General features: G+C 42.2%; 1 protein-coding gene across 1 annotated transcript in view; it reads left to right on the top strand.

The window, feature by feature from the left end:
- Positions 1-12,681, top strand: part of LOC121540376 (DNA-directed RNA polymerase, mitochondrial) — a 54,915-nt gene that overhangs the window by 26,384 nt on the left and 15,850 nt on the right. The window contains exons 13-18 of the mRNA XM_041849219.1: positions 550-729; positions 2,932-3,018; positions 4,305-4,418; positions 6,000-6,052; positions 7,703-7,801; positions 8,101-8,173. Coding sequence (XP_041705153.1) covers positions 550-729; positions 2,932-3,018; positions 4,305-4,418; positions 6,000-6,052; positions 7,703-7,801; positions 8,101-8,173 — 606 coding nt within the window. The remainder of the gene's footprint in view (positions 1-549; positions 730-2,931; positions 3,019-4,304; positions 4,419-5,999; positions 6,053-7,702; positions 7,802-8,100; positions 8,174-12,681) is intronic.

Genomic DNA, 12,681 nt, shown 5'->3' with positions numbered 1-12,681 from the left:
CGACTGGCCTATTGAGTCAGATTTGTGATAACTGTGTCAGTCACTGACAGTCTAAATCAATGTACTGTCTGCAGCACAATGTGGTGCTCTTATGCTCCCATATTATGCTATGCGACTGTCAGAGTTACATTTACATTTACATTTTAGTCATTTAGCAGACGCTCTTATCCAGAGCGACTTACAGTTAGTGAATACATATCTTTTTTATACTGGCCCCCCGTGGGAATCGAACCCACAACCCTGGCGTTGCAAACGCCATGCTCTATCAACTGAGCTACATCCCTGCCAGCCATTCCCTCCCCTACCCTGGACGACGCTGGGCCAATTGTGCGCCGCCCATGAGTCTCCCGGTCGCGGCTGGCTGCGACAGAGCCTGGATTCGAACCAGGATCTCTAGTGGCACAGTTAGCACTGCGATGCAGTGCCTTAGACCACTGCGCCACTCAGGAGATAATGTTAATGTATGATACTCTTTTGAGTCTGTGCGGTTCCCTTTGGACAAGATGACAATCAGACTGTGTGTTTGGTGCTCTCTGTGTGTTTTTATAGGTGGAGGAGTTCCGTGCGCGGGACTCGGAGAAGGGTCTGAAGATCGCCCAGGTGCTGGAGGGCTTCATCAGCAGGAAGGTGGTGAAGCAGACGGTGATGACGGTGGTGTACGGGGTGACACGCTATGGAGGACGCCTCCAGATAGAGAAGAGGCTCAAGGAGATTGATGACTTCCCCAAGGTACGGCCTACCAGTCATCTATATAATAGAACTGCCCCATGTTTTAGCTTTATTGCTTCAATCATTTTTCCATTCCCCAATCGACCCATTGTTGGTTTTTGATGTCGCTAGCTGTGGACTTTCTGGATGAACAGTATCACATAATCATCTCCTATACCATGCGACTGTGTTACGAGAAATGTCACACATAGACCTCACTCAGACAATGACATGTGTCATACTGACGACTGTGATGTGTCTTTAACTGTATCTGTCTATATTAGCCATTTAACTGTATCTGTCTATATTAGCCATTTAACTGTATCTGTCTATATTAGCCATTTAACTGTATCTGTCTATATTAGCCATTTAACTGTATCTGTCTATATTAGCCATTTAACTGTATCTGTCTATATTAGACATTTAACTGTATCTGTCTATATTAGCCATTTAACTGTATCTGTCTATATTAGCCATTTAACTGTATCTGTCTATATTAGCCATTTAACTGTATCTGTCTATATTAGCCATTTAACTGTATCTGTCTATATTAGCCATTTAACTGTATCTGTCTATATTAGCCATTTAACTGTATCTGTCTATATTAGCCATTTAACTGTATCTGTCTATATTAGCCATTGATTTTATAATTTTTTAGCTACTTCACACAAGCACATAGACCTATTATAATACGGTAGTAACCTAATCTTACACAAGCACATAGACCTATTATAATACGGTAGTAACCTAATCTTACACAAGCACATAGACCTATTATAATAGGGTAGTAACCTAATCTTACACAAGCACATAGACCTATTATAATACGGTAGTAACCTAATCTTACACAAGCACATAGACCTATTATAATACGGTAGTAACCTAATCTTACACAAGCACATAGACCTTTTATAATACGGTAGTAACCTAATCTTACACAAGCACATAAACCTATTATAATAGGGTAGTAACCTAATCTTCTTTTTTCTTGTGTGTTTCCCGTCTAACAGCCAGGGAAATGTGGGAAATTGTCTCATTAGTTCAACAGGGAATCTGGGAACAATGTAATGGGAAATTATTATTACTGTGGAATGGCTGGGGAAAACCGCCTTATCACACTGAAATGCATATAGCACTGTAATGTGACAATCATACTTATGATAGCCATTTAGTTGAGCGCAGCAATGTCATCATGAATTTATACCACTCTTTTCAGTCAAACTGCAAATTTTACTCCAAAATCGTTGATACCTATAAAAATGGTGATTGTCATAACCTACTGCAGCCATGCTCAATAGGCGGACCGCAGGCCGGATCCAGACCCAGAACGGGGTCAATACGATTCGGTCGGGATTCGACTCCTGGTATCATATGAACACACACGTAAAACTGCAGGAAATTAGCTTTAAAGCTGCAATATGTACCTTTTTGGGGGACCTGACCAAATTCACATATAAATGTGTGTTATAGATCTTTCATTCTCATTGAAAGCAAGTCTAAGAAGCGGTAGATCTGTTCTATGTGCGCAATTTCTATGCTTCCCATTCTTAAGTTTCATTTTTGCGTCTTTTACTTTCGGTTTTCTACACCAGCTTCAAACAGCTGAAAATACAATATTTTTCGTTATGGAAAATATATTTCACAGCAGTTTAGATGGTACAATGATTATATACACTATACTTGCTTGTTTTGTCACATAAGCTGAAATTAGGCGAACTATTAGAACTTTTGCAACCAGGAAATGGCGTAGCGATTTCTGCCTAGTGCATCTTTAAAACTGCAGATCTTTTCTCTTTGCCAACAAGAGGGGTGTGAACAGTTTGGGGTTCCGAGGTGGGGGTTTGTTACTTTGCCAATACATTACAATATCCATCCGGGCCTTTGCCACCTAGGAAATGTGTGTGACCGGACCTTCTGAAATAGTACTTGAGTACCCCTGACCTACTGTATTATGATAATTGCTAACAGTGGAGAAAGCCTCCCTCTATTGTCCCCCCTGGGTGTGTATAGTACAGTAGAGAACCCCCCCCCCCCCCCTTTTCAAATCAACCCAGGAATGATTTTATGGAACAGCACATAATTTACCCTGTAGCGTTCCTCAGGGTTCTGTGCTTGGTCCTTTACTCGTTTTGATTATGTGCCTATAAATAAATATACTGTAAATGTGTTGGATTTGGATATATGTATTGTCGTGCCATTGAGATGTGTGTGTTGTTATTGCAGGAGTATGTATGGGACGCCTCTCACTACCTGGTCCAACAGGTGTTTAGCAGTCTGAAGGAGATGTTCACCGGCACCAGAGAGATCCAGGTACCCTGCATGACACACATTACTAATATATCAATTTACCTGCTGCATATACCAGCTCCACAGTTGACCAGTGTACACAAATAGAGTGTGAACTTATTATTACGGACTATAGTTTACTCTACTATTAGCACAGTAGCCGTGCTCGTTCATCATATGCATTCACTTTATAGTTCACACACATTAAGGACGACATGCACCAGCACCTGGCACGGGCTCATGCATTAAAACCATTAGAGAAAGAATGATCAGGGTAGCTTAAGGTGAGGGCACACAGCCCCAGCTCATATTAAATATTCTCCACTCATCTCGCTTCTGCTCCCAGTTCATCTCTAAATGGGTCAGGTCCTGCAGGGTCTACACAGCAGAGTCTCAAGGAGAGAGCAGCGGTGGCTAGTTACAGTACATGATCAATCCCTCTCTCTTCCCCTCCTCCCTTTACCTGGCTGGGAGTTCCTGGATGAAGGAGGGAGAGAGGAGAGGTGGGATGATTAGGAGGAAAACAGAGAGAGAGGAGGAGAGTAGAGAGGAAGAAGAGGGAGGTAGAAAGAGGGCCAGAAGGCAGGCAGATTAATGGGCCAGCTTTGGGCCTGGCTGCTGCCTGCTAGCTGGGTCCCGTGTGGCTCAGTTGGTAGAGCATGGCACTTGTAATGCCAGAGTTGTGGGTTCGATTGCCACGGGACCAGTATAAAAATATATGCACTCACTACTTTAAGTCGCTCTGGATAAGAGCGTCTGATAAATGACTAAAATGTCAAATGTAAATATTAGTCTCCTACACTGAGGCTGTGGATGAGGACCTCTAGGACCATAATAGCGCTACCATTCAAGAGCGAGCATCTGTCACCGACTCAGCAACAGCGAGGCCAGCACTGTTGCTCTGTTACGTCTAGACTAGTGTTCTATTGTCTGCAAGCAACAACGTTCCACCTGTTTCTATGACAACTCTCCATCTCCATCTGTTTTCATGGATAGATATAATCACGGAAGAAACTGCATCTAAGTTTAAACTGATCATACTTCCAAGCTGCTGAGTGAATGTAATGTGTCTGTTTTCTCACATTTTCCTCAATTTCACGAACATCCTAATTTGAACACAAATGTACTCACCAGACAACAGTGGGTGATGGAAGTTAATTGAATCCCCTAGCTCTGATGTGTATCTACAGTAGCTAGCAGCAGAGGAGTAGAATGCTGTGACCTGTGAGTGGTGTTTCAAGTCTCCTACTTTCACTCAGTGGCCACCTCTCCTTCCATTGGCTGACCTGTGGCGGTGCCCTCTGTTTCAGGACTGGCTGACGGAGAGCGCCAGGCTCATCGCCAAGTCGGGCAACACGGTGGAGTGGGTGACACCCCTGGGCCTGCCCATCATTCAGCCCTACCACCGGACCCGGACGCAGATGGTAAGACTAAATGTATCTTACTCTAGATGTTGCTTAGTTAGAGCTCAGAGAAGCATTAAAGTAACTGTCCAGTGTTTCCAGATATATATGAAATATGACCTAAATGAATGACAATACATATATTTTTTTAAAGGTAATTAAGTATGTTCAAAAGCAGCTTTTCTGTGTTGGAATGGTGTGGGCGTACTCCAACAACAGAATGGTATAGGCGTATACCGGTCATTAAAAATATTCATGTGAGTAGGCCGTTGATTGGCCAGCACATCTTCCATGAGGAAATAGTAAACATTTTTGGAACAGTCTGTTTGAGATACAAGTTTGAGGTGCGGTTTTTGAAGTGTTTTTATTTTTCTCCAATGTATGCTTTGGCCACAAATACGAGTATAGGATGAGTCGACAACATTATTTGGGTATGAGTTAACAGAATATGAACTTTTAAAAGTACGATTTTCACTGTATACAAGCTCAGACATGTCAAACGTAGTCCTTTTCAAAGGGAAATATAAGCGTATTTATACAATATATGCAAATGCATATATGTTCTATAGCTTAATCAATCTGGCTGTGGTCACCATTAATGCCAGTCACATGTCCACTGCAGAGATCATGAAAATAACAAGCAGACTAGGGTCCCTCATAAGGTCCCTTTTTCCCCCTAATTGGCCCACCTGGCAGACAGCTTGTTGTTTGGCTATTAGTGTGTCTTGAGCTGGTAGAGGGGCCTAAAAGCAGTAGCAAATTACAGGGCTCTCTTCACCTCACTTGACCTCTGCTGACCTCACTGACAGACAGGGGGAGGCAACCTCTGAAAGCTCCATCTCTCAAGTTATCCTCAGCACTTCAGGTGTCTCTATCAGCTGTGTACTGGCCTGTCTCTAACATGTATTTCTGTCTTTGTCCCGGCTCAGTGCACTGCCACCTTGAGCAGGGCACCTCGCTCCTCTACTGCGCTGCGTGTGTGTGCAGTTGTGTGTGCGTGCATGTGAGTGCGTGTGCAAACTGTGTGTGGGTTTCTGTATAAGCACTTTGTGACATCTGCTGATGTAAAAAGGGCTTTATAAATACATTTGATTTGATTTGAAAGTGATGGGCTACATTTTTCACCTCAGCCTGGTCAAACACCTCTCTTCTGTCACAGCGCCTACAGTAGCTAGCTGTGTGTTAGATGTTGTAGAGCTATTGAGCACTAGTTAGTATCATTCCTAGGGAACAAACTCTTTGTTAACATGTCTCAGTAGGCTCGTATTTAGCATGCTAGCTCAAGTCAGGTTTTATCAGTCATTCATGTCTTGTGTCCTATTATAATTTCTGTCACCTCTGTGTGGTGGGTGGGCTGGGAATCAATGGGGAGAACTTGTAGTTCAATCATGGATTCCACATTAATTTGATCTTCCATCAATTTGTTAGAAATGTCAAACATAAGAACTGACTTGGGTGGTGGAAGTCTACCCTGTTTTATTAGTGTGTTTGTTTACAGAATGTCTAATACTAATCCAGTGTCCCCTCCCCAACCAAATTACATCATCAAACCTACCTGACTCAATCATGTCCTCTTGCCTTTTCCCCTCATGTCTCCTGCAGCTGAAGTGTACCATCCAGGACCTGAGTCTCCAGATCACCCACGACTCTAAACAGTAAGTTCTTCTTCCTCCCAGTGTTTTCGACTAGCGGCCTGGTCTGTTTGGTCTGTTTCGCAAGCGTTCCCGGAAGTGTCGCAATGTTGCACCTCTGGGTTTAGAAACTCTGTGGCATGATGCTCCTTCATCGTCTCTGTGAGTGAATTTCAGGGCTCTAAAGTGCAACCATTTTACTCACATATGTGCCTAAAAATAGATGTGTGCGAACTGAAACAGTAAAGTGTGAGCACATGTGCGAGTTGTGATATATAGCAATAAAAAATCCTGCAGTAGCTATTTTCAAAGTATTTCTGCCTTTTGTTTCGTAGCTGGTAGCTAATCACACACAAAAATAAAAAATACGAATAATGTCTTATTTCTATGTGAAGAACTACGTAGAGCCCCATATATCCCACCTCGCACAGCAACAGTGCCTGGACCGCAGCAACATGCCTAGGGCACTGTAAGTGAAATGCTGAAAGATACATTTTTAGGAGCGCACAGGTATAGAAGTTGATCGAATTTACCCAAAAGTTTACTAAAGTGTGACTTTGTCCTTGTGTTTTTTGGCTATTTACATCGTTTTGTTCACACACTAGGTTGTTGTTCAATGTTAGTTTGAGCTTGCTCAACTACTACTAGCAAAGATAGGTCGGAAAATCTCTGACAGACATGTGAATCCCACGTTACCAAGGTAAAGGCCCGCCCCTTAAAGGGGCAGCTGAACATTTTTGTCTCACCCAAGTGACTCAAATATTTGAGGGTACGTTGTACTTTATTGAGCATGGAACACCCCAAAAAACATTTATTCATGAATTGTTTGTCATTTCTTGAAAACACTTTTCCTCAAATACCTTCATTGTGCTCCTAAATGTGATCCTTGTAAAAAATAAAATAAATAATAAAGGCAGTGTAGAGCCCTGAATTTGCACATCCCATGTCATGTAGCCTAAGCGTTAACGATGAGTCAAAATCCACTTAGCCTTATTATTGTTTTCTGGTACATTCATTGATTTTATTTCGCGTTTCGTATAGCAGCCAACAGGGGCTTTCATCCAAGACTCAGTGTTATTTTCCTCGACCCGAGCATAAAGGGCATTTAGCTCGTTTAGGATTCCACCTCGTCGGAGGTCCTAGCGGGCTTTCTTGTATGCGTCCATGTCCGTGTCCCCTTGTAAGCGGTAGCTCTAGCCTTTAGCCTATGGCGGATACTGCCTGTAATCCATGGTTTTTGGTTTGGATACGTTCGTCACTGTGGGGACGACGTCATCTATGCACTTATTGATGAAGCCCGTGACTGATGTGATAAACTCCTCAATGGACATTTATATTTGTCCAACCTTTCAGTTGGAAGACAGTAGCCAAAACAGCTGCAAGCCAGCAATATGTTTAACTTTCTAGCCAACACCCAATTAGCTGCGAGCTTACACAGGACATCTAAAGGAAGTGGAAGTATAGAGTGCAGTTGTGTTGGCGAGCCACCCTGTTTTTTCTTTGTTATTAATTCATAATTCATACTGACCTACCTGTGCGCTGATTCATGGACTAAGACACTGGCTTTTCAGATGCTTGCGTCATCATGGCCTTAATTGTGTGTGGGTGCACAAGAGAGACACACTGTCTGTGTGTGTCTTCTCTGTGAACAACTGTTCTGTTTCCTGTCCACAGGAAGCCAGACACTGTGAAACAGAAGAATGCCTTCCCTCCTAACTTTATCCACTCTCTGGACTCCACACACATGATGCTGACCGCTCTCTACTGCTACAGGTACACTAAGGACTGACCTCTAACCTCTGACCCCCACCACACAGGACTGACCTCTGATCACATTCGCTACAACACTCTTATCACCATTCAGCTGATACACTGTGTGCTCTCAAGACCCATCTGAATAACAGTTTCTGTTTGATCCCATAAACTGTTGTCATAGTATGTCACGTTGATTCAAATCTCAGTATGTCTCACAGGCTGTGTAACCTCATATTACGGTGTACAGTTTCCACCACAATTTCCTTCCACGGCGTCTAGCCCTATGTCTCATGTCTCTACTCTGTGTGCTCCTCCAGCGCCGGCCTGACGTTCGTCTCCGTCCACGACTGCTTCTGGACCCACGCCCTTACAGTCGACACTATGAACAAGGTACTGTAGTACAGTACAATCTTCACCTTCATCACTGTAACTTTTAAGATCTTAGCACACAGCTCTCCTGTATCCTACCCTTTATAGGCCTTCCTTGGTGGCCAGTCAATTACTTTACACCACTGGCTGCCTGGCCATTAATACATGCCGTTACAGCTGTTGGCAGCTGGCAGCGCCATATGTCCCGGAGTTGCGTCCTGTCACAGAGTGTCATTACGGAGTATTTATACAACGGGTGGTTCTAATCCTGAATGCTGATTGGTTAAAACCGCATTCCAGCCGGTGTCTATTCCACAAGTTAACACCGGCTAAATCTATGACGTTAAAATGCCTATTTACTCTGTTCTCCAGCTGTCCCATAGTAATGGACGTGTCAGGAGTCGGGATGAGACAGACAGGCAGGCAGCTTTTCTCAGCCAGTCGAAATCATGAATCAGCTGGCATCATTTTTATGGATATATACAAAGAACTATAAATAGAAAACAGGTAAAACGAAACGAAGTGCAGCTAGTTTGCAGTCTGTCCAACTTCAATTTGAAGTGATTGTGTTAGCTGTGTTGTTGTCTAGCTCTTCTGAACAATAGTGTCCTGACGAGTGAGCACATTTTCTATGCCAGGCGAAATCACGCCTCATTAGCTCATTGTTATGGATCTATCCAAATAAATGTCACTAGAAAACAACTTAAACAAATGCAAATGCAGCTACTGTTGCTATTCTGGCTGCACTGTTTGATGTGACAGTAAGTTAGCCGTAGTTGGCTAGCTAGCAAGCAAGGGATAAGAACGTTGCCAGCCAGTATGGCAATGGAAAATGTATAACAAAAAGACTGAATGACTGGGTCGCGTGTGTCTCTGGCAACCGAACCGATAGAACGAATGACCAGCCGGCTTGTATAGCAACCCTAGATTTGTGTCGGGACTATATCTTGTTAAAGGATGAATTAGTATGAATAAATTAATCAAAATAACGTTTTTTATTAAAATATGTAAATCATTATTTGAATATGTTGGTAACCCGTTGTATAAAAGTGATAATGCCCTCGAGACCGGTGTTTGGAGGATATATTGGCATGGTTTGCTAACAACACCCGTGCCAATATATCCTCTAAACACTGGCTTCTCTGGCATTATCACTTAAATATGGCTGTGTTGCCCTGTCCCTCAGGACTTCGAGGTGTCAACAAGACTAAATGGTTTCCACTAGATAACACAGCCACAAAGTAAAAATGTACTATATCGTAAAACATTTATTTAAGCTTAGAGTTAGGCATAAGGTTAGCAGTGTGGTTAAGGTTAGGTAAAAAAAAAAAAAAATTTAGAAGATAAATTGTACGAATAGGCGCGGTTTATGACTTTGTGGCTGTGTTAACTAGTGATGACCAAACTAAATTGAGATGCTCCGGTTCTATAAAGTGGCCGAATTACCATATAATGGAATTTCTGTGTGAATTATGTGAAGAAAAGAGCATCCAACTGTTATTTCTTCAGCCAATCTCCAATGATTAGCATTGAAGCGGTTATTTCACAGTATGGTTATTTCTTGTCATGTTTAAATATCAGTGCTCTTCCGTCATTACATAGCCAATTGAACACAAAGGCAAGGGGCAGCACTCTAAATAACTAGGTCAGCGCCTCAACACAGGGCCGGCCCTGGACGTTCTGCCGCCCTAGGCGAGACAAAAAACTGCCGCCCCCCTCCTATCTCTGCAAAAGTATGTACCCATCTTAATCTTTTATTTTTATTGGCCAGTCTGAGATATGGCTTTTTCTTTGTAACTCTGCCTAGAAGGTCAGCATCCCGGAGTCGCCTCTTCACTCCTCACAGACGTTGAGACTGGTGTTTTGCGGGTACTATTTAATGAAGCTGCCAGTTGAGGAACTGTGAGGCGTCTGTTTCTCAAACTAGACACTCTAATGTATTTGTCCTCTTGCTCAGTTGTGCACCGGGGCCTCCCACTCCTCTTTCTATTCTGGTTAGAGGCCGTTTGCGCTGTTCTGTGAAGGGAGTAGTACACAGCGTTGTACGAGATCTTCAGTTTCTTGGCAATTTCTCGCATGGAATAGCCATCATTTCTCAGAACAAGAATAGAGAGACGAGTTTCAGAAGAAAGTTCTTTGTTTCTGGCCATTCTGGCCTGTAATCGAACCCACAATTGCTGATGCTCCAGATACTCAACTAGTCTCAAGAAGGCCAGTTTTATTGCTTCTTTAATCAGCACAATAGTTTTCAGCTGTGCTAACATAATTGCAAAAGGGTTTTCTAATGATCAATTAGCCTTTAAAAATGATAAACTTGGATTAGCAAACACAACGTGCCATTGGAACACAGGACTGATGGTTGCTGATAATGGGCCTCTGTACGCCTATGTAGATATTCCATAAAAAATCAGCTGTTTCCAGCTACAATAGCCATTTACAACATTAACAATGTCTACACTGTATTTCTGATCAATTTGATGTTATTTTAATAGACAGAAAAATTGCTTTTCTTTTGAAAACAAGGACATTTCTAAATGACCCCAAACTTTTTCTCAGCTAAAAGTCGCAGGAACAGAACATAATTGCAGCCCAATTAATAGGCCTATGCTACAAATTAAACACAATTTTTAACACATCTGGTTAGTAGGCTATATAATCAGTTCAATGTCAATAACATAGCATAATATTTTCAATCTGATTACATTGATAAAATCACCAATGTCTCTGTTAAATTCGTTTTTTATATTGCTTTGTGCGTTGATTGGGGAAAAACAGCTTGCAATCAATAGAACATGTTGTGCTGAAAAAGACTAAAAAGAAAGGTGGATAATGAAAATAGAAGTTTCAGGGAAGAATGGACAGATAAATAGACATTCTTACCGTATTTCTCAATGTCAAACCAGAGTGTGTTGTTTGCAACGCTGTTTGCAAAGAATTTCATCTTAGACATCCTTATGAATCTAAGCATGGCACTTTAAAAAGTTACCTTTCCACCCAGACAGAGGCTCTACTGATGCAGAAAAATGTAAGTGTAGCGTGGTTCGTTCTGCGTTGTGTACTTTTAATTAGGACACTGCCACAACTGGAGGTCTGCTGGTTGGATTCTTTTTATTTGCCCTGCATACGAAGAGACAACACACAATATGTTAGCCCTTGGTGCAGTCACAGCTCTCGGGCACCTGCGTGAGCACATGGACACTCACTCAAACACTGTCCCAAGTACTCACAAGTTACAATAGGTACCCTAATTAGCGAGCTCGGTGAAACTTGTTAACATAAATCTTTATATTGTCCACATTGTAACAAAACCTATAGTTGCGTAACAGCACTTTGTGTAACAGTACCACAGTTTTATATTGACAAATTACGGAGCCAAGGACAACATACCTTGCGAGTTGAAGGTCAGGCAGGAAAGGGTATGTGTTACCCTCACTCCTTTAAGAAAGGGTATGTGTTACCCTCACTCAATTTGAGCCTTGGTTTTAACCAAACACACCAAGCCCTTCCCAGACACGGAGGTATTTAAGGAGTGCATGTGGCAGTATTGGAGGATTTGGCTATACCGACATCTATGGATAACATAATTGTGTCTATCAAACAGGTAGGCTTACCACTTATTTTTTTGAATAGGAAGAAATAGTCTCCAATTCTATATGTAATTCTATGATTAGGCCCATAGGAAATGTTGGTGCGCGAGTGCACATATAGGAGGTCCCTTACCAAGCAGAAGGGAATTTTACTTTAACCCCTGCATCGGAGAGTTACAATGTTGCAATTACTATGCAGCCAACTGCCTATAGTAGGAAACCGAGTTTCTTACTAATAATATACCACCTGTTATCACACATGGCACAACCCCACAATTGTTACAATTACAATAAAAATAACACTTTTATTTAACATATTGAGCATATAATGTAATATTCCTGTAGAACTGTAAAAAAAGAGTGAGATCATTTGAGCTTCATTTTGCTGGAGCAGTGTAAAAAAGCTTTATGTCAATTATTTACATATCGAATTTGATTGTCCATCATCAGTTTCAGCATTTATTTATTTATTTTGTGGCCCGCCTAGAGTGGCCTCTTTCCTCTGCTGTGGTGCTGCATTGCAGTCAGTGATGGTTTCTCTCGGTAGCTGTCCATGGTCCTGAAATATGAGAGAGAGAGAGAGAGAGAGAGAGAGAGAGAGAGAGAGAGAGAGAACAAAAAATACAAAGTTAACAGGCGATAGATAATTGAGTAATCTTACAAATTACTCGGTGATAGAATTCATGTGAGTGTATGATCAACGTTGACCTTTTATTCAAAGCCAAGTTGCCTCGCCAAGTTGACTCGCCTGGTCTTCCTGGCAGCAACAGCATGCACTGCTTCTTGGAGGATGATTTTGTAAGACAACTCGTGCTCAATTGATATGGTGGCGAGTCCATTGAGTCTCTCTTGGCTCAAAGTAGAGCACAGGTTGTTTTTGATGAGTTTGAGCTTGGAGAATGTGCGCTCTCCACTTGCCTGTCATCGGGAGTGTGAGAAGAA

Source organism: Coregonus clupeaformis, chromosome 26 (assembly GCF_020615455.1).
Source record: "Coregonus clupeaformis isolate EN_2021a chromosome 26, ASM2061545v1, whole genome shotgun sequence".
Lineage (NCBI taxonomy): Eukaryota > Metazoa > Chordata > Actinopteri > Salmoniformes > Salmonidae > Coregonus > Coregonus clupeaformis.
Note: the sequence above shows the minus strand (reverse complement) of the source record. Positions and strands in the feature narration are given on the sequence as shown.